At 41.8% G+C, this 23295-nt stretch overlaps 1 protein-coding gene across 1 annotated transcript in view; it reads right to left on the bottom strand.

Annotated features, from left to right (window-relative positions):
- The window catches only part of PCOLCE2 (procollagen C-endopeptidase enhancer 2), a 101994-nt gene extending 79559 nt beyond the window's left edge, over positions 1–22435 (bottom strand). The window contains exons 1-2 of the mRNA XM_082251378.1: positions 22195–22435; positions 1060–1168 (exon numbers count right to left, since the gene is read on the bottom strand). Of these exons, the coding sequence (XP_082107504.1) occupies positions 1060–1168; positions 22195–22271 (186 nt within the window). The 5' untranslated portion in view covers positions 22272–22435. The remainder of the gene's footprint in view (positions 1–1059; positions 1169–22194) is intronic.
- Between the last annotated feature and the right edge of the window lie 860 nt (positions 22436–23295).

Raw genomic sequence — 23295 nt, 5'->3', positions numbered from 1 at the left:
TGCGGGCGTGTGACTGGCGGACCCGATGTCCGCCGGTCACACTACGATCGCCGGTACAGCGGGAGAAAGACAGAGCGGCTTATGTAAACAAGCCGCCTGTCATTCTCCCTGTGTAAAAATGCAGATCAGACGGTTCTACTATGTAGAACCGTTGATCTTTGTTTTTACACCAATAGCATTGTCCCACTACAGTTAGAATCACGCCCCTAGGACACACTTAACCCCTCCCTGTCCAATACAGTTAACCCCTTCCCTGCCAGTGTCATTTTTGCAGTAACAGTGCATATATATAGCACTGATTACTGCAGTAATGTCACTGGTACCCCCAAAAGTGTCAAAAATGTCAGTCAAGGGTCCAATCTGTCCGCCGCAATGTCGCAGTACCACAAAAAAATCGCAGATTGCCGCCATTACTCGTTAAAAAAAAAACACCAGAAATTTTTACCAAACATATGTAGCATAAAACAATGTGGCCGAAAATGTTAAAAAATTTTGATTTTTACATTATTTTTTGGGGGAATTTCATATAAAAAAAAGTGAAAAATATTGTTATTTTTGCAAAAATTACGCTCTTTTTTTGTTTATAGCGCATGATCAAAAAATCGCACAGGTGATCAAATACCACCAAAAGAAAGCTCTGTTTGTGGGAAAAAAAGGACGTGAAATTCGTTTAGGTACAGCGTTGCACGACCGCGCAAAAGTCACGCAGTAAAAAATCGCAAAAAAAACCCTGGTCAGGAAGGGGTTAAAATCTTCCGGGGCTTAAGTGGTTAAAGGAACCCCCATCCTGGAAACTCAAGTTCAGGATCTGCGCATGGACTGGTAAAGTTTTTCTGTTTTTGGATCTACTGTTTCTGTTTGTGTTATTGGAGAATTTCTCACACTTCCTGTCTAGTAAAACATTGTCAGCAGGACAGAAAATAGGGACAAATCTCTCAATAGAGCCCCAGATAGCAGTAAAAGGCTGACAGATTCAAACCTTCCACAATCTAAAGCTAAGAAAAAAATCTGAACATTCTACAAATGAATACAGCATAAAAAGAAGGGGTGACCACATACCGTAATCCTCCATGTACATTTGCTATTAGGTGGGTAAACTCCAGGAAATCCTTCACTTCCCAGTAGACCACTTTCTCCAGTTAGATTTCCACCACAGGAAAAATGATGCCTGTACAGGAGAGAATGTAGTTGAGATCAAGATGTTAATGTAACCAACATTGACAGAGAAAAGTTAAGCGTTAAGTGCAATAATACCCTTTTTGTGGTGGGAAAACACTATAGAACATATTGGCTAATTTAATACATGAAAAGTGCAATGAGAATGTACTAATGCACCATCTATAGCAGCCAGTTAGATTTTACATTTCAGAAATGTTTACATCATTCTGTGTATTGGAAATGATTACTGCACTTTGCCCATTGTACATTCTACCTCTCTATGCCTACAGTGGTATGACAAAAATCAACATCTGCACTGCATAGCAGAAATGACTTACTACACGTCTATGATCCGCAGCCATACACTATATTGACCGATGTGGAAATCAATCAATACATGTATTAGAGTGATGAAGAATTGAAAAAAGTGAGTCAAACAAACATAATCTGTAGCTTTGGATAAATGGTATAAAATGATGTTCAGCCACTCACATGTTAACAACCTTAGAATTCAGGTATGTCATGGGGCATTACCTTAAATGTATATATTATATTATTTAAAAAAAAAAATATCTCTGAAATCCATGTGAAGAAAGACTGATCAGGTCAGAATAAACTGTCAAGTTTGCTTTGGCACTGAACAGTCTTTGGGGAATGGGCAGATATTGGATATTTTATTGCACAAAGGCTGACAAACTTGGCAAGTCTATATAAACATTTAATCATCTCCCTTCACGGGAAAAACAGGGTAGGTTGAAGCACATATGATTTAAACTCAGTTTTCTGTTTTAGTAGGAGCAAGAAGAGCTGTCACTGCGACCATATGTTATTGTACACAGCGTAGGATGTCAGACATAAAAAGCACAGCTACCTGGGATCTCATAAAAGCAAGGCATATTGGTTTTAGGTTTCCTTCAGTCAATTGGATGTAAAAGGCACATTTTTCTATGAAATCTGACCATGTAAACATGATACAATTTATGGGCCTCTAGGACATCTTTACCTATGTCAGGATCAATTAAGTTGAAGTTATTTTGTGTTCTTGGCAGTTCCAACACATCTAACACAAATAAATGTATTCAGTAAAGTCCATGTCAGGCCCTGGACTTGAACCTGGGACCTCTGCTGTGTCTGACAATGAGTCTGCTTGCTAAGCCACCTGGAATGCTGGGTGGGTTGCTGGATTAGTCCGTTGACAATTCCTTAAATGATCCTGCCTTGAATCTTGTCTGTCTTGAAACTTGAACTCTTTGCTCCTCCCATGAACTTACTGATATAAGCCATGTCTCTGCACTTCCTGTTTGCCAGATTATTGTGCTCCCTCCAGCCAATATCTCGCTTTTGTCTATCCTGCTACCGTCCGTAACCGTACCGAACCTTGGCTTGTGCTTAAAACCAACCTGCAGCCATTCAGTACTGACCTTTTGGCTTCTGCTTGATCCCTCAAAGAAAAGAAAAAAGGAGGCGCAAACACCTAGTGCATTACCTGTGGTCACCATAAAAAATGTTTTAATAAAATGCCAAAAACATACTCACAGACAAGAAGAATAAAATCGCATTACAAGAATCCACCACACTTGGAATGGAACATGTCCCTGTAGATAGGACTGCTAACGTGTTTCGGGAGTCAAGCTCCCTTCATCATGGTGACCACGGGTAATGCACTAGGTGTTTGCGCCTCCTTTTTTCTTTTCTTTTATGTACCCATGTTGGAGTTCCCTGCCTGAGGAGAGCAGCATGCCGGTCATCCCCTTTGGAGTGAGCGCTTGGCTGAATTGTTTGTTTGGAGTTCTGCTTGATCCCTACCTGCTATATCTGCTACTGGACCCTGGCTTGCTCACCTCCTGGTGAGGCGATCCTGAGGACCATAACCTGGTACTAACACGCAGCAAAACCAATCTCCATCATCAGGAGCTCTGGTAAATACTGGTTATTACTTAGACCCCACACCTCAGGTGAACCCGTATCATAAGCCAGGGTGACCTGCTTGTATACCTGTCCTGCTTGTCAGTGGGTGCTGTCCGACTGCTATAGCTACTGGCCTCTGAGTCTGACTCCAGACAGTGACAATACAATTCCAGCCAAAACAATTTTTTTGAATTGACTGAGAAAATATTAGAACCTTGGCAGAATTTCTAACTGTCATGAACCTTGGAATGCGGAAGTGTTCCTCCTTGCAATCTGTTACACGGTGGGGGGTCTTCTGCCCTGTCTTAAGGCTCCAGGCGGCTCCATGCGGCTCCATTGTTCTGTGTCTGGGTATTGTGTACATTGATTGCCCCCTGGGGCTTCTGTCTCATTACACATAATAGTCATTCTAAACAAGCTATCGGACCAATCCCTGCTGACTCATTTTCAAGTCCTCATTTGCATGGCTAAGGAGGACCTGAAGGAGGACCACATGTACTTTACAATTGATCAATAGGAAAGCGGTTGTTGGGGGCGGGATGTTCCAAATTCTGTATAAAAGTGTGTTGTGTACTTCCAATAAACGTCTTCCTGCCTGCCTGGTGTTTGTTCTAATGGATTCCGAACGGCACATAGCTGTAGTTCGGATCCCGGAGCCTTGGATGAGCGAACCATCAGACGTTGCGATCTGCAAGCTGACTCACTAGTAGCAGAAGAGTGTCGGGAGAGCGGAAGTGAGCGAGCAAGGGTCTCGTTACACTAACCATTTCTCAAACTACATTAGAAAGGTATCTTTGTTGCTATCGCTGCCCCGCTTGTGTTGGAAAATACTTATTTTCTGCTCCCTCGAGACCCTACAGTTTACAGAGGTAAGTATCCTCAATGGGAACACAAGTAATAAAAACCTGAAAAAGATACAGTACCCTTCCTGTTCTCTGTCCATAAAAGTTTTGTGCTGAGTTAAAAATGCATGTTGCCATTATTGACCTGCTTTGAAATGATAGATGCTAGCTGTTAAACTCTTCCAGTGGCTTCAATACTTTGAATCTCTGGAACAAGCATTTAGTACAATAAGTTAGATCTCCTGATAAGCATAGTTATTTTCTGCCTAGGGCTTATTTGATTTGAGGCCACAGATTCACGTGACATCCAAGCCGCTTCAGAAGAGGTCAGCCATGCAGACCCCATATTTTCTTGCACGAGAGTTTCCTTTAAGGGTCAAAAGCCAGATAATTAATTTCTGGGCAGATGCCGGCTGATAAAATTTTTATACATCTTGCTAATTATGCTGTTGATGGTAAAATAGCTGAATCGGCATTCAATGATATGACTACTTGTCATAGTTAAAGGTATTTTAAAGAAAGAATGGAAAATTTTAATTTTTTCTGGTGCAGTAGGCCATGGAAGTCAGGGATGACCCCCCTCAGGTCAGGCCCCTTGACACCGATTTGTACTCACTGTAGGCAGAATCAGATCCTTCCAGCATTAGTATCAACTAATCACCAGGGCTGTACTAAATGCCTGTGCACTCATTTTTTCAGGTTTCCTCCCACTGTCCGATATGCCTCCCTATTGGACCAGTGTGAAACACTGCAGACAAACTGATTTGCACCTGAGCACATTGAGCAGACCTGCTCTCTGGAAGGCAGAGAACAATATAAATTTACCTGGCAATCCTTTTGGTATGCAGACAGGTTCCAAAACTATATTCTCTCTCTCTCTCTCTCTCTCTCTCTCTCTGTATATGTACAGTATTACTCACCAAGGAATCCAAATAGGGTTTCTTAGAAAAAAGCACCTATAGGTATCGTCATATCATGTGCCACTCCTCTTACAAAAGCCATTCGTAAAAAATTATTGAAACAGAAAAACACATTCAGCGATATGCCATGCCTTATGCAGTAAATCTTACATATATTTCATACACCCTTAAATAATATAATAGCTAGCCTCCAGTCAGTCCCTCGCTCTTTCCCTTCCTTTTTTTTTTTTTTTGTTTTGTTAAAGCGGTAGTAAACTCTCATACTTCTACCCGAAAAACGACGAAATTGATGAAATTGATTAAGTTACTTTAAATCAAAGCGCAGCATAGGGAAAATATATGAAGGCTTCTTAGTTGTAAAAACATTGTATTTGATAAAACTCTTTTTTCCCTTGGCAGCCGCCATTCTGACTTCTATCTTCCGTGTTCAATACGGTTCTTACTTCCGCCCTTACTCCCTTTCCATGTCCCTAATCTCGCGTGTGCCCAGTACTTATCAATCTGGGAAACAGTCTTGTGGTATCTCGGAGCTGACGTCAGGCAAAGGAAATGACGTAACCCCAGTGTGTGAGGAGCCTGTTGGAAAAATGGGACTAACTGGGCATGCTCCGATTACATCATTGATTAGAAAAGGACAGATTACACAGAAAGGGATAAGGTAGGAAGCGTTTTACACAGAGCAACAGGTTCACTAGGTAGGAAAGCTTTTTATGTTGGAAATAGCACAGGATGGGATTACTACCGCTTTGTGTTTGGTGTATATATAAGTTTTATATGGTTATAATAACTTCTATATATAATTCAGTAGCGATAAACTTGTAAAAAAATGATGTAAGCTGATATTTGGATTTTTTTTTTTTTGGAAGGTTTGTAATTATATTGACAATTAACTGTAGTTGTAAAGAGAGACTGGACTGCATGATTGTTGGTTTTGTAAGAGAAATTTCTAAAAATAAATAAAAATTATTGAAGTAAAAATTATTGAAACAGAAAATAGTCGGTTTTTACATTAAACATTTTCAGTGATAAGTATTTTAGTTGAATCTTAGTTTAGTCCACGCTTCATCAAGACATATACTAAAAATGGAACGATACAAGGAAGATTAGCAAGGTCCCTGAGCAAGGATGACACGCAAATTTGTGAAGCTTTCCATATGTTTTACATATCTATGCCTCTTGAGGTCTAGACTATGTCTTCAATATGATGGTCTTATGACTTTAAACCCGTAATACTTTATTTCCTAATCTTTTATTCTTACTGATCCAAAACCTGACACTTAACTTGGTTCAGTGAATTTTGTAATTCATTTTTGAATCTAATAAAGATTTATTGTTTAGAAACATAAAGATGAATTCAGTCTTTGCACACTGGAACTCGTTTTTAACCACTTGCCGACCGCCGCACGACTATTTACGGCGGCGGTCAGCCCCTCCTGGGCAAAGTGACGTATATAGACGTCACTCGCCTGCGAGCCAATAGGGGGCGAGCACGCGCCGCCGGAGGCGGGCTCCTGGCCCCGCTCGTTCACTGTGTTCCCCGCACGAGTGACCCGCGATCATCCACTGCAGATGGAGAAAGGCAGGCGGCTGATGTAAACAAAGCCACCTGACATTCTCCCTGGTGTAACTGCAGAGATCATACGATCCTGCTATGTAGGATCGTATGTCTCTGTGGTTACATCACTAGCCACACCCCTTTACAGTTAGAATCATGCCCCTAGGGACACATTTAACCCCTGCCTCTCCAATAAAGTTAACCTCTTCCCTGCCAGTGTCATTTTGACAGTAACAGTGCATATGTATAGCACTGATTACTGTAGTAATGTCACTGGTACCCCCAAAAGTGTCAAAAATGTCAGTGAAGGGTCCGATCTGTCTGCCATAATGTTGCAGTCCTACAAAAAAAAAAAAATCGCAGATCGCCGCCATTACTCGTTAAAAAAAAAAAAACAATAAAAATTACAAAAATCTTTCCCTTAGTTAGTAAACGCAATAACTTTTGCGCAAACCAATCAAAATACACTTATTGCGATTTTTTTACCAAACATATGTAGCATAAAACAAATTGGCCTAAAATGTTAAAAAAATTTAGATTTTTACTTTTTTTTGGGGAATTTCATATAAAAAATTGTGAAAAATATTGTTATTTTTTCAAAATTGTTTCTCTTTTTTTGTTTATAGCGCAAAAAGTAAAAATCGCACAGGTGATCAAATACCACCAAAAGAAAGCTCTGTTTGTGGGAAAAAAAGGACGTCAATTTCATTTGGGTACAGCGTCGCACGATCGCGTAATCGTCCGTTAAAGTCACGCAGTGCTGAATCGCAAAATAGGGCCTGGTCAGGAAGGGGGTAAAATCTTCCGGGGCTTAAGTGGTTAAATGTGCCATGTAAAAAAAAAACCTGACAACACCTAAGTTCATATGAGAGTTTTGTCCTGGCTGTAGTCTTCTTTAAATCATTTAGGTCTTCTTTGTGTCAACTAAATAGGCATGTACATTATAGCCCGGATAACTCCCAGGACTAATCTTTACATCCTTCCATACATTCCATCATGTCCCTGCGTTTACCAGCTGGCAGACTGAACAGTGTTATTTTAAAAAACGAAATTGGGAACTCCCAAAAATATGGCATTTCAGTGATTTCTAGGTTTGTGTAAGAATGAAAAAACTTTTAAGTGTTTCCTTATGTTACTTTGTTCTCTTCCTCTCCTGTCATATAAGGCATCTTAATAAAAAGTTCCTACCCCTTCTCTGTACAGAAATAGTGGTTTGCGCTACATAATTCCAGATGCTGCATGTATCCAAGGTTAACCATCAGACACAAACAGGGAGATAGCATCCATCTGATGTTGTGGTTATGGAGATAGTTTCTCATACACCTACACCTCCCACATAAAATGAGGTCACCAGCAGCTTTCCAATCTCGAAAAATGAGTCAACTTGTAACATCACTTTATGAGACCGCAGTTTTCTCCAAAAGGGTCATTCATGAAGCTACAGTCAGTTTACACCACTTTCAAAGGAAATCCCCTAGTAAACTGGAACACCAGCACGTATGAACAGAGGATTCACACTTTCCACAGCCACTGTATAACCAACAGGGCAACCTTGTGTCACCATTATCCAGTGCCCCACTGGCAAAGCACTACACAGCTTGTATTTTAGATGTAATGACATACATGATATTATGTACTATGGAGCTACATGTAAAAATTGAATTTGAAAATACAGGTCCCAGGGTTATGAGCATAACCTGAGGACATAGCTCCCAACTGTCCCTGATTTGGAGGGACTGTCCCAGATTTGGAGCAAAGTCCCTCTGTTGCTCTTTTCTCCTCATTTGTCCCTCATTTTGGTCTGATCTATATCGCTATAAATAAAATGCACTTCAAAAAGCATTTCCCAGTGCTAAACCTTTCATCCAATTTCTAAATTGCTGCCAATTTCTAAATTTTATAAATTTCAAAAGCCAATATAACGGAATAGTAGGGGGAAAAAAAAAACACTTTTGGTTTTAACTTATTATTTTTTGTATAAAAAGGGGGTGTGGCAGGGGGTGTGTTCTATGCCTACCTACTTTTGCCAATAGGTGTCCCTCGTTCCCATCTCAAAAAGTTGGGAGGTATGCCAGAGGAAAAGGTTTTTAAAAATCTGGTCAAGATAAAAGTTCACTTTTATTAAAAATTATAATGTGTAGCTTTCCTGGAGAAGCATCAGCATTTTCTAATTTTGAAAGCCCAAGACTGTCCGGGACAAATGACACGATGGATCAGAAGCACTACATTGCGGTGGATGCAATGCAGGAATAGGACAGCTCCAATGTTTTTACTTATGTGGCTTGATCACTAAGGAACAAATCTGTTATAAAGAATTATTTACAAACTTGCTGCCGCTGAAATTCCCTATAGATTTGAATGGGGCCGCACTACTACATTAAAAGACGCTAGGCATACGGCCCCATTCAAATTTATGGAAAGGTAAGTAAGCAACTTAAAGGATAGAATTATAATAGAACAGAGGTTAGGGGGAGAGGGATGTTTTTTAACCGCTTGCCGACCGCCGCAAGTAGATATACTGCGGCGGTCAGCCCCTCACAGGCAAAGTGACGTATATATACGTCACTAGCCTGTGAGGCTCTGGGGAGCGAGCGAGCGCCGCCGGCGGCGTGCTCCCGCGCGGTCAAGGACCCCCCCGCGTGTGTGACCGGCGGACCCGATGTCCGCCGCTCACTCTGCGATCGTCGGGGGAGAGTGAGAAAGGCAGGCAGCTTGTGTAAACAAGCTGCCTGTCATTCTCCCCTGTGTAGAAACACTGATCATACGGTTCTACTATGTAGGACCGTTGATCAGTGTTCCTACAGCTCAAGCCACAGCCAATCACAGTTAGAATCACGCCCCTAGGGACACACACAGCCCCTCCCTCTCAAATAAGGTTAACCCCTTTACTGCCAGTGTAATTTTACAGTAACAGTGAATATATATAGCACTGATTACTGTAGAAATGTCACTGGTAACCCCAAAAGTGTCAAAAATGTCAGTAAGGGGTCCGGTCTGTCCGCCCCAATGTCGCAGTACCGCAAAAAAATCGCAGATCGCCGCCATTATGCGTTAAAAAAAAAACAACAAAAATGACAAAAATCTTTCCCTTTGTTAGTAAACGCGATAACTTTTGCACAAACCAATCAAAATACGCTTTTTGCGATTTTTTTTACCAAACATATGTAGCATAAAACAAATTGGCCGAAAATGTTAAAAAATTTTGATTTTTACTTTTTTTGGGGGGGAATTTTATATAAAAAAATGTGAAAAATATTGTTATTTTTGCAAAATTGACGCTCTCTTTTTTTGTTTATAGCGCGTGATCAAAAAAATCGCACAGGTGATCAAATACCACCAAAAGAAAGCTCTGTTTGTGGGAAAAAAAGGACATCAAATTCGTTTAGGTACAGCGTCGCACGACCGCGCAATTGTCCGTTAAAATCACGCAGTGCCGAATCGCAAAATACCCCCTGGTCTTTTAGCAGCCAAATCCTCCGGGGCTTAAGTGGTTAAACTAAGCTTTAAATTATTATAATTATTTATTATTATTTAGAAAAGACACATTTGCCCTTTAAGTGTCCATTCACATTGATCCGACTTGTCAGACGACTTGTCAGCCTGACAAGTCGCGGTCCTCACACTCCCACTGTGTAGTACAGGAGCCGTTCTAATAGGAGCGACACAAGTCGCTCCGACTTGGAAAAAGGGTCCTGTACTACTTCGGGGCGACCTGGAGGCGACTTGCATAGACATTCATGTTATGAAGTCCATCCAAGTCGCGCCGAAGTCGCGCTGCATGCGACTTCACAGGTCGCCCCCCTAAGTCGGAGCGACCCAATGTGAACGGAGCCTTATGCTGTTATGAGTTAGAAGAAAAAAAACAAAAAGTTCACTTAGCAAGGGAAGTTGCACTTTGCTAGGGAATTTTCCCCAGAGCTTAGTAAATGAGGTGAAGCTCTGTGGACGTCCTTCAAGCAAGGCAGGTAAAGCTTAGTAAGGGCTTGGTCACCCCAACTGCTACATTCCAATGCAGCAGCTGGTGTGCCTTGTGGTGTGATACTGCCAAAATCTCGGCACAAAACACTGTTACTTTCTTGTTTTTCCAAACGAACTTTATTGAAATGTCACACCCACATCTCAAAGTTTGAACTGCTGGTTGTGCTGTGCAAGGCAGTGGATTGCCTCACAGAGCGCTGCGCTGAAAAAAAGTACTGCATGCAACACTGTAGTGAGAATCCGGCACACAGGAGACAATACATTTTTGCCTTGCCATGTGGTGGGACTGTGCTGGAATAGCCACCCAACATAGTCCCACAGCACATGATGTGAAAAAGCCCTAAAGGTGCAAATATTACCTTTAGTACAAAAATCTATAAAATTAAAAGGGTTTTAGACAAAATTTTCAGATTTGTACAAAAATCCAATCAAGGCTAGTATTCTTTAACCACTTTACCACCGGAGGATTTTGCTGTCTTACGTCCAGGCCACTTTTTGCGATTCGGCGCTGTGCGACTTTAACTGACAATTGTGCGGTCATGCAACGCCATACCCAAACGAAATTTACGTCCTTTTTTTCCCACAAACAGAGCTTTCTTTTGGTGGTATTTGATCACCTGTGCGATTTTTACTTTTTGCGCTATAAACAAAAAAAGAGCATTTATTTTGAAAAAATAACAATATTTTTAACATTTTTTTATATGAAATTCCCCCCAAAAAAATGTAAAAATCAATTTTTTTTTAAATTTTTGGCCAATTTGTTTTCTGCTACCTATGTTTGGTAAAAAAAAATCACGATAAGCGTATTTTGATTGGTTTGCGCAAAAGTTATTGCGTTTACTAACTACGGGAAAGGTTTCTGTCATTTTTGGTGTTTTTTTTTTTAACGCGTAATGGCGGTGATCTGCGATTTTTTTTGCGGGACTGCGACATTGCGGCGGACAGATCGGACCCTTGACTGACATTTTTGACACTTTTGGGGGTACCAGTGACATTACGGCAGTAATCAGTGCTATACATATGCACTGTTACTGTAAAAATGACACTGGCAGTGAAGGGGTTAATTTTATTGGAGAGGGAGGGGTTAATGTATGCCTGGTGCTTACTGACGTGTGGGGGGGGGAGGTGACTGAGTGACAGAAGGACAGATCCAGGGTTCAGCTATGCTGAACACTCCGATCTGTCAGTCCCTGTCACTTAGGAGATCCGCCCGCTCTGTTTACACAGGCGGGCGGATCTCCTCACTCGATTCCCCGACGATCGGGGCAGAGCAGCGGCGATCGCCGCCGCTCCTCCCCTGGCCCGACTCCCGCTGTGAATGAAAACAGGTAGTAGGTCTACGTCGCTGGACGATAACGAACCACTTTGCCGCATTACGCTCAATGTGAGCGGAGGCAAAGTGGTTAAAATACACAAGTAATCACTTGATTGAACGTCTAATCTGGCCTCAGATATCCAAAACAAGCACCTTTAGGTGCCAAAACATACCTAGCATCTTGAGCTCCTCAAGGGCTCCAAATCTTGTGGTTCTCAGATATAAAAGTCAAGGGCTAGCCTGTTGCTTCCAACCTTCTTAGGGCTTATGCACACTGCAGCTCAAAAAAAAGCTGCTTTTACAGGCATGTGAGCTTTTATTTCTCTGCCTTAAAGCTTGAAGAAGCTTGTGTTTTTTGTGTTGTGCATGCTTTATTGAGCTTCTTTGAGCATTTTGGGGCATTTTTTTTTGCAAACCCGCCCCTCAGCTAATTTTTCCTTATTTCAATGAGTGTTTTCAAGCTTCTGCATGCTTTTCACGCTTTTTTGCACGTTTTTGGGCACTTAGACGTCTTTTCTGCTCGAAAGCTCCTCTCAAAAACGCGAGTTTGTTGGGGGGGGGGGGGGGTTCTGCCTGTAAGAGCATATGCCTGTAAACTGCTGAAACAGCCTTAGGGCACATGGACACATTGGCTAACGTGGAGGGGAGTTTCTAGGCAGAAAAAGATGAGAGCTTGTGGGAGCAGCTTCTTTGAGCTGCAGTGTGCATGAGCCCTCAACCTCATTGATAAGGAGGTTGCTTTATCTTTTACTTTTGGTAGGCTCAGTTTTCTCTAGATGCCTGTGGGTAATGTGGCAAAGCTGTAGCATTTGGAATTTTGAAAGCACTGCTGTATTGCGAATTATGCATCTTTAAAATAAACTTATCATAAACCTGGGTGTACTAAGCGTATACTAAAAATGTATATGCCATCATTACTTATGAGGATAGCTCATGTTAAAATTTTCAGTAGACCCAGAGGTATAGCCAGCAGAAACATACAGTATTCACAAACCCTACACTTCCCTGCAAAATATCCAGCTTTTCCACTTCCTTCCTTCTTTCAAGCCTCTTTATTGGTCAGCAAGTCCATCTATCACAATGAATCACATCAAAGTGAGGGACTAAGCATGCTTGAAAGTTGGGTGGGGGGTGCACCAAGTTGCACCTTTACAGAAAATGTTGAACTTTGTAACTTCAGCTGTCAATATCTCTGGATCTAAGGATCATTTTGACATGTATCTTTCATGCAAGGTGTCCTCTATTTATGTCTTTTTCATCACATGCTCAGTTTTCCTTGCCCAGGTTTGTCACAGGTTTATTTAAAGTAATTCTAAAAGAAAAAGGAAAAAAAAAAAAAAAAAAAGCAAATATGTTATACCTACCTGCTCCGTGCAATGGTTTTGCACAGAGCAACCCCGATCCTCTTCTTTATGGGTCCCCCACTGGCAGTCCTGGCCCCTCCCCCCTGCCACGTGCCCCCAAAAACAGGCCTCTTGCTATGGGGGGCAAGAGAGTGGCTTGGCCCTGCCCCCCCCACTCTCTCCTCATTGGCTCACTTGCTGTAATTGACATGGCTCCCGCTGCTGTGTGAGCCAATGAGGAGAGAGAGACCCAGGAGAGCTGCTGCTCTTATGCACATCGTTGGATTGAGGTGCCGTTCAGGTAAGTATAGGGGGGAGCTGCACCCAGAAGATGTTTTACCTTAATGCATAAAATGCATTGAGGTAAAAAAACCTTGAGCCTTTGGAACCATTTTAAGAATGCACCATTCACAACACGGTACTACTCTAAAAAGTACTAGATGCAAAAGTCTTGATATGGGGTGAATTGGTAGGGGTACAGTGTACCCCATACCCATTCACAAAGGGAGGGAGTCCGGGATCTGAGGGGCCCCCATGTTAAAGGATGCTTCCAGATTCCGATGAGCCCCCTGCCCGCAGACCCCCACAACCACCAGCCAGGGTTGTGGGGATGAGGCCCTTGTCCTCATCAACATGGGGGCAAGGTGCTTTGGGGTGGGGGGTGCAGAGCTCCCCCTGCCCCAAAGCACCCACACCCCCCCCATGTTGAGGGCATGTGGCCTGGTATGGTCCGGGGGGGTGGGGCCGCTCGCTCATCCCTTCCCCCTTCCTGCCCTACCGGGCTGCATGCTCGTATAAGGGTCTGGTATGGATTTTGGGGGGGGGGGGCCCACGCCGTTTTTTCGGAGTGGGTCTACCCTCAAATTCCATACTAGACCCGAAAAGCCTGGTTTGGAACCTGGGGGGAACCCTCACGCAGTTTTTTTCCCATTTTTGGCGTGGAGTTCCCCCTCAAGATTCTCCCAGCGCAAGTTGCACCTGCAAGTCGGATCATCCTGATCCGACTTGCGGTGCGCCTTCCATTCAAATCAATAGGCTCCCATAGGGAACCATTGATTTTGAATGGAAGAAAAAAAAACGTATAATGTGGCTGAACGTACTTCATCGTGTTCGGTCCCGTTCGGTCCCGTTTTTGCATTTGAAACGCCGGGAAACACGCGATCGAACGCAAATAATTGCGTTCCAAAAAACGTCCCTGAACTCAACTGCCTGCAAATGACTGTAAACGACCCTGTGTACATGGACAGATAAGATAACATAGAGGTGGGTTCAGGGACTTCTGAAAAAAACACCCAACTGCTCCTAAACAGCCATTTACAACGTCCCGTTTACATGGAGCCTTATAGGTACACAACACAAAATGCCTAAAATATTAGTAGCAGATGTTTTATTCTTTATTTCAATTTTTGTTTTTTTTTTATTTTATTTTTGAAAGACCCTAAATTGATCACTAGCATTTTATTGTTTTAGTATTGGCACGGCAGCTTCATGTAAGTCAGCTACTCTGTATAATAAGCATTACCTAGAATACAAAATGAGTTCACATGCTGTGTAATAAAATCGAATGAAACAGCCAACGGAATTATCTCACCTGTAAAGTGAGTCTAAGATAAGTAATGGCATTAAAGTGAAATTTTATGAGTGGAATAAACTCAGAGGTGGTTAAAAGCTTTCACACGTTGATTGCCAGACTGGATCACATAGACTTTACTAAAGAATCAAACGCCCACAATGCAACTTAATACCAGTTCATGGGAGCGAAAGTACCACTTAGTCTCACACTAAGAAACCTGACACTAAAGGAGTGAGGGATATTATGTAATTCTGGGTTCCTTGCACATTGGGAGGAAAGGGAGTGAGTTATAATGACCAATTGTAGATAGTCTTTGGGTCCTGGGAGGTATTAGGCAAAGCCAACATGAAGAAACATCAGCTGTAATGGAATATGTATATAGAGAGTGCCAGCACACTTTATCACCTTCCCAAAGCTTTGCAAGATGCTCTCCACAGGTAGAAGGAATGTAAGGATCGGGGACAATTGTAAGGGAAGAGAAGCAAACTGGATTAATGAAAGTGTTTGAAGAAGAAGCAGGATGTATGCATGCTATGCAGGGCTAGTCAATTGCTTGGGAAAAACAAACAGCGTGCAGATGCAAAGAGCAGTGAAAACCACTATACTATGAATAAAGAAAGGTGAAACACATGAAGAAAAATCAAAAATGTGTACTAATACTGCGCTATGGATGTATGAGGATTACCCTCAATCCAAATGCTGCTGTTCAAAAGTAATTAAAAAAATAAATACATTTATTTATTCATTTTTTCATATTTAAGTTATTTATGCACCATTGTATGGTATATTGATTTGCCTTCTATCACGCATATGTATTTGTACTTGATTTCACAGCACTGTATGATTCAGATTAGGATGAATTATTTAATTTATTTATTTACTATTAATTTATTTATTTGCAATATTGCACAGTTTTCACCGACCTACACAAGAATTTTGGCACCAGTCACTTTATATATTTCGATTTGCGCTGTGTGTCCTTTTTTTTGACATGAAGAAAAATACCTAAATGGGACTTTGTTTTTAAAACATAAATCGTTTATTATGATTCACTAAGATACTTAAGAATAAATAACAATAAACAATTACTGATACCGATTGCTGATTTTATGTGTGATCATTTACTCATGCTCTGTTTATTATACAGTTTTAGGCTAAGTTGACAAGTAGGCGTTTTGGGGCGTTTTGTGGCGTTTTTCTGCTCTAGGATCAGCTAAAAAAAAAGCCCAACAAGACAAATCCTATTCATTTCAATGGCCCCTGTTCACATCTGAGCGTTTTGATGTTTTAAGCAAAATGCCCAATGCTCATAAAAGTACATGAGCTTCTTTTTGGGCAGATTACAGGCGTTTTTATTTTTTTCCATTGGTCACATGTCAATCTAAAAACGCCTGCACAAAAACGCCTGTAAAAACGCCTGTGAAAATGCCTTAAAAACGCCTGTAAATAGCAACGCCAAGATGTGAACGTAGCCTTAAGTATTTTAATGAATCATAATATAAAAGATGTTTGTTTCAAAAACATACACTATCTGATGTCATATACTCTATATTGTCAAAAATATTGGTACGCCTGCCTTTACACGTACATGAAATTGAATGGCATCCCAGTCTTAGTCCTTAGGGTTTAATATTGAGTTGGCCTATTCTTTGCAGCTATAACAGCTTCAACTCTTCTGGGAAGGCTGTCCACAAGGTTTAGGAGTGTGTCTATGGGAATGTTTGACCATTCTTCCAGAAGCGCATTTTGAGGTCAGGCACTGATGGTGGATGAGAAGGCCTAACTCGCAGTCTCTTTATGGACCTTGCTTTGTGCACTGGTGCGCAGTCATGTTGGAACTTGAAGGGACCATCCCCAAACTCTTCCCTCAAAGTTGGAAGCATGAAATTGTCCAAAATGTCTTGGTATGCTGACGCCTTAAGAGTTCCCTTCATTGGAACTAAGGGGGCCAAGCCCAACCTCTGACAAAGATCCCCACACCATAATCCCCCTCTACCAAATGATTTGGACCAGTGCACAAAGCAAGGTCCATAAGGACATTAATGAGTTTGGGGTGGAGGAACTTCACTGGCCTGCACAGAGTCCTGACCTCAACCCAATAGAACACCTTTGGGATGAATTGGAGTGCAAACTGCGAGCCAGGCCTTCTCTCCAACATCAGTCCCTGACCTCACAAATGTGCTTCTGGAAGAATGGTCAAACATTCCTAAACCTTGTGGACAGCCTTTCAAGAAGAGTTGAAGCTGTTATAGCTGCAAAGGGTGGGCCAACTTAATATTGAACCCTATGGACTAAGACTGGGATGTCATTAAAGTTCATGTGAGTATAAAGGCAGGCGTCCCAATACTTTTGACAATATAGAGTATATGACATCAGATAGTGTATGTTTTTGAAACAAGCATCTTACATCTGTGCATGTAAAGGCAGGCGTCCTAATACTTTTGACAAAAATAGTGTATACAAGGTATTTGAAGGCTAGATTCACAGTAGCCAATGCTCTAAAAAGCAATCTGAGGTGGATCGCTTTTCAGTGCAAGGCTAATCAACTGCTGTCAGGCATTTAGCAGGCAATCCTGCTGCCCATCTGGGAGACTGTTTTGTTTTTTTGTTTTTCCCTGCTGATTGCCAATACATACCGGTAATAGGGATAATGGAAAATAACGTTTTTGGTCCAGTCCCATTGATTTGAACGGCCAAGTTTGACACGCAACTCGGAATGACGTGCCAAATTTGCTGCCGTGCAAAGCATCACACCGCAGAATGTGCACAGCCTGCCAAGGTTGTTGTTTTGCTTTTAGGTGGGCAGGCTTGGGGCAGTAAAACAGTGTATAGGTAAGCCTTAGACAGGTATGTGTATGACATACATGAGTCATTTTCTTTCATTCAACCAGTGGGTTGAACAAAGGAAAATTAATTGATTACCCCATCCACATATTCAAGGTGGATAGGGGGAATCCCTTCTGCTGAGCTATTTAATTCTGATAACGGGGAGAGTTCCCCGCCTTCAGAATACTCCCATCAGCACTGGCAGCTATAGCTGGTGGCACTGATCAAGCACAAATTTTCCAACAGGCTGGTTGTACGTTGTACAGAAGTCGATCCAGAAACTGACTTCTGTACAATGAGCCTGCCCATAGATGGATCAAAATTCAGCTGGTCCTTGCTGAACCGGTTGGATTTTGTTCCATCTATGGCCAGCTTTAAATAGTTCTCGTAGGTAACAATGGATTCTGAATATTTGATGTAAGTCAATGACCACAGAATGTTAAGCACATGCTCTGGAAGATCTATATCAACCCTTCTCAACCTTTTTATCCTGGAGCAGGGGCGTAACTACAGGGGTTGCAATTGCAACCGGGCCCCATGCTCCAGGGGGCCTGTGCGGCTTCCCTCTACACCTGGAAAGAAGAGGCAGGCGGTGGCAGCATGTAGAGAAATCACTGTCCTCCTTTTTCCTCCTGTAGCTGCAGGAGGAAAATGGAGGAGATTGGTTCCTCTCTATGCTGCCCCCGCCACTCCTCCTATCCAGTTCACTTGTGTTCTGCTGCCTCTGGGCACCTGTGTGCTCTCCTGGTCCCCCCCCCCCCCCCCGCCACTGTGCTGCTGCAGGGGATGTGTCCCAATAGAGAACCAGGAAGGGGGTCGGTAAATATGTAATTTACCAGCTCCTTCCTTTTCTGAATGGACAGAGTCATAGTCAGTACATTGTAAAAAAATAAAATAAAATGATAAAAAATAATACAATTACAATACCAAAAAATAAAAAGTACTGACACCAGTGGGTGAACTTCCCGGATCGCAAAGGTCACACTTGCAACCAGGCCCTGGCATTCCACCACTGTGGGGAGGCCCCAAGATGGCAGGAAGGGGGCCCACTGCAGAACTTGTCAAAGGGTCCCGCTGTGGGACTGTAATAAAGGGCCCCACAATGGGAGTAAAGGGCCCCAGGATCAGTGGGAAGAGCCCCAGGCTTGAAGGGAAGGGGGTCTGGGGGGCCTTTCATGGTTTCTTGCACCAGTGCCCTAAAGGTACACTTGAGGTAATTTTCATGTCTCAGGGAAGTCCTACTAAAAACAATTATCTACAGCTTATGGTAGACCATATACTTTTTTTTAGCAGCACCCTGAACTATAATAATATTCTGTTCAGTAATAATCATCAAATGCAAATTATTAATATTAGTCAGAAAATAAATGCAGGCATTAACAACTGCAGTGGCCATTTTCATTAGCGGTCAGCAGAGATGTGACCCCTTAACTTGTTGGTTGGCCTAGTTGAGAATGGCTGACCTAAATAGTACAATAAAAACCTTCCCTTGTAGTAGGGCTGCCCCTGCTCTCCAGGGAAAAAAATTACTTCTGGTAGCTGGCTCTCTCCTCTTCTCCCCTATGCTCTGGCGGTGGACTGTACCTTGGTATCCTCATGTCCAATACAGGGCTATGGACCTTGCATTGTACTGGATGACATCAGAGGGCATCAGACTGCCAGAGTGTAGGGGAGGAGGCTGCAGGGACCGGTATATAAGTGTGGAAACGGCATGCAAGAGCGAGGATCGGGTAAGTAAAATAGCTTTTCTTGATCCCATAGATCCATTTAACCCTTGCAATGCAGAGGCAGCCCCACTGCAAGGGAGAATATTCACTTTTCCAGGAGTTCAGCTTTAGCGGAGTCTACTGAACGAATTATTAACCAAGAATAATCATTTCATATGTATTTATATACATTTACATATTTTTATACTTTATATATACAGGTGCAACTCCAAAAAATTGAATATCATGAAAAAGTAAATGTATTTTAGTATTTCAATTCAAAAAGTGAAGCTCATATATTTTATATAGAGGCGTTACACACGGAGTGATATATTTCAAGCATTTCCTTCTTTTAATTTTGATGATTACGGCTTACAGCTAGTGAAACCCCAAAATTCAGTATCTCAAAAAATTAGAATATTGCATAACACATACATTTTTAATACAGAAATGTTGGTCTACTGAAAAGTATGTCCATGTACAGTATAGTATGCACTCATTATTTAGTCGGGGCTCCTTTTGCATGAATTTTTATCAATGCGGCATGGCATGGAGCTGATCAGTCTGTGGCACTGCTGAGGTGTTATGGAAGCCCAGGTTGCTTTGGTACCGGCTTTCAGCTCATCTGCATTGTTGGGTCTGGTGTCTCTCATCTTTCTCTAGAAAAAACACCACAGATTCTCTATGGGGTTTAGGTCAGGCAAGTTTGCTTACCAATCAAACACAGTGATACCATGATCATTAAACCAGGTATTGGCACTTTTGGCAGTGTGGGTGGTGCCAAGTCCTGCTGGAAAATGAAATCAGCATCTCCATAAAGTTGGTCAGCAGAGGAAAGCATGAAGTGCTGTAGAATCTCCTGGTAGAGGGCCGCACTGAGTTTTGTCTTAATAAAACACAGTGGACCAACACCAGCAGATAACATGGCTCCCCAAATCATCACGGACTGTGGAAAATGTTGCATTTCATTTGGAAATCAAGGTCCCAAAGTCTGGAGGAAGAGTGGAGAGGCATATAATCCAAGTTACATGAGATCCAGTGTGAAGTTTCCACCGTCAGTGATTATTTGGGGAGGCATGTCATCTGCTGGTGTTGGTCCACTATGGTTTATCAGGTCCAAAGCCGCACTGATGCAGTATTTCATGCAAAAGGAGCCCCAACCAAGTATTGAGTGCATGCTATACTGTACATGGACATACTTTTCAGAAATCCAACATTTCTGTATTTAAAATCCTTTTTTTTATTGGTCTTATGAAATCTAATTTTCTGAGATACTTAATTTTGTTTTTTCACTAGCTGTAAGACATAATCATCAATATTAAAAGAAAGAAATGCTTGAAATATATCACTCTGTGTGTAACGCATCTATATAAAATATATGAGTTTCACTTTGTGAATTGAATTACTGAAATAAATTAACTTTTTGATGATATTCTAATTTTATGAGTATATTGTATACAGTGCTGCTGTGTGAAGTTTAGTATCCTATAGCAACAATGTTTCAACTGAATTTCATTCTTCATCCTTTAATGACAGATGAGTTTATAACCCCTAGCAACCACATTTCTTCCTTCAGCCATGAAGGAAATGACAGATGCGTTTGGTAACCTATAGCAACCAGATTTTATCTTTCATTCATTAATGACCGGTAGGTTTAGTAACCTACCGCAACCACATGCCATCCCTCAGCCATTCAGAAAATAACAGCTAGTTTAGTAAACTATAGCAACCACATGTCACCCTTGAGCCATTTAGAACTTATAGCAACCATGTTTCATCCCTCAGTCATTTAGAAAATGACAGCTAGTTTAGTAAACTATAGCAACCACATGTCACCCTTGAGCCATTTAGAAAATGAAAGATGAGACTAGTAACCTATAGCAACCACAATTCATCCTTTAGCCATTAGGAAAATGACAGTTGGGTTTGGTATCCTACAGAAAGCACATTTCATCCGTCATTCATTTAGACCAGGGTTCCTCAAACTACGGCCCTCCAGCTGTTGCAGAACTACAAATCCCATGAGGCATTGTAAAACTCTGACAGTCACATACATGACTAGGCATGATGGGAATTGTAGTTCCTGAACAGTTGGAGGGCCATAGTTTGAAGACCCCTGATTTAGACAATCAAAGACAAGTTAAGTAACCTATAGAAACCATATTTCATCCTTCAGCCATTTAGAAAATGACAGTTGGGTTTAGTAACCTATAGAAACTGCATTTTACCCTTCATTCATTTAAAAAATGACAGTTGACTTTAGTACCCTACAGCAACCACATTTAGAAAATGACAGGTGAGATTAGTAAACCTATAGCAACCATGTTTCATCCTTCAGTCATTTAGAAAATACAGATTAATTTAGTAAACTATTGGAATCACAAATCCCCCTTGAGCCATTTAGATATTGAAAGATTAGATGAATAACCTATTGCAACCACAATTCATCCCTCCTCCAATAATGACAGATATGTCTAGTAACCTATAGCAACCATGTGTCAGTGTTCTGCTATTTAGAACATAAAAGATGAGATTAGTAACCTATAACAACCACAATTCATCATTCAGCCATTGGGAAAACGACAGTTGGGTTTAGTAACCTACAGAAACCACATTTCATTCTTCATTCATTTAGAAAAATATAGGTGAGTTTGGTAACCTATAGCAACCATATTTCATTAATCATCCATTTAAAAAATGACAGTAGGGTTTAGTAAGCTATAGAAACTGTATTTATCCTTCATTCATTTAGAAATGACAGTTGACTTTAGTAACTTACAGCAACCACGTGTCATTTTTCAGCCATCTAGAAAATGACAGATGAGTGTTTCTAGTTGTTATGGGTTCTGCACTTTGCACCTCTGGAGAAACCTGATAAAGTAAGTTTGGGAAAGTGGTCTGGCTAGTCATGTATGATAAGCAGCATTTTGCTGGATTGTAGAGTGCTCCGATGCAGTTTCCATGTCAGTGGAAGGGTTAAACAGAGCAGAGGGGTCCCAGAGCAGCCAGGTACTAGTTGGATGGGCACAGTGGGATGGATGGTACCCCTAGGATGTGTCTCCGTCCTTACCTTTCATTGGGTTGCTGTGCTGAGCTGCGAGCAGCCAGGAGCAGGCAGAAGAGCAGCACAGTCAGTCGGTTGCTCATGTCTGTCCCTGCAGTAGTCCCCCAGTAGTAGGGATGATGAGCCTACAGGGGTTTTATAAGGAGGATCGCCCTATAGCCTGAGCCTCTACTCATTTCCCTCTGGGAGGTTCTCTGGCATAGACAGGCTCCAGATGAATATCCCATTTGTTCCTGCAATCCTGGGGAGGAGGGGATCCAGTTCTCCCTAAAATCTGATCCTCCCCTCTCCTCCCCTTTTAGCTTCTTTTTTTTCAAAGGCTACCATTAACCCCTTCACACCTGAGAGCATCTGCAATTGCAATCATGGGTGGCTTTATTTCCTCGAAATAAAGAAGAAAATCCATTTGTATTTCATAGGAGGATATTTCATTCTTTGTTCAGCATTCCAGCACAGTCAGAGCTGGCTGCAGCACGAGGACTTGAAAATGACACCTATGTTTGAAAAGATGTGATGTACACCACATGCAGCCAATCATTGAATGTAAACAGTGACTACAGTCAGGGAAAGATTTACCAGCTGGAAGTTCTATACATTGAGAAAAGTTCCAGGAGCAATAGAAGCATCTCATCTGTGATGTTCTTCTTTTTCCCCATGATCATATAAGGTGACGGCAAACTGGTTTTATCTGCACACAAAAGTCACATTATACTCATTCATGGCAAATTATTATTTGTTCACCTACAATTTATAGGTCAGGTATGGGTGGATGTTGCTTTCCTACATTCATATAGGTCTTGGGAGCTCTAGAAGTGGAATTTCTCCTTTGGAGTTCTCCTTTATGACAGCACAGTGGCTAAGTTGAACTAGGGTCCTTGGTTTGAATCCTAACCAGAATATGACCTCCATGGAGTTTGTATGTTCTTCTTGTGTTTTTTGTGGGTTTCCTCTATGCTGGGATCTTCTAGGATAATGACCAGGGCCGTCTTTACTATTGATTGGACCCTGGGCAAACATTTTTTTTTGGGCCCTCCGAAATCCACTTATCAACTATTTGTGGCCAGTGTGGGCTCAAGGGGGAGCTGCTTTGGGCCCCACAACAATGAC

Source organism: Pelophylax lessonae, assembly GCF_965119305.1.
Source record: "Pelophylax lessonae genome assembly, chromosome: 3".
Taxonomy (NCBI): domain Eukaryota; kingdom Metazoa; phylum Chordata; class Amphibia; order Anura; family Ranidae; genus Pelophylax; species Pelophylax lessonae.
This window is presented reverse-complemented; position numbering and strand designations above follow the sequence as displayed.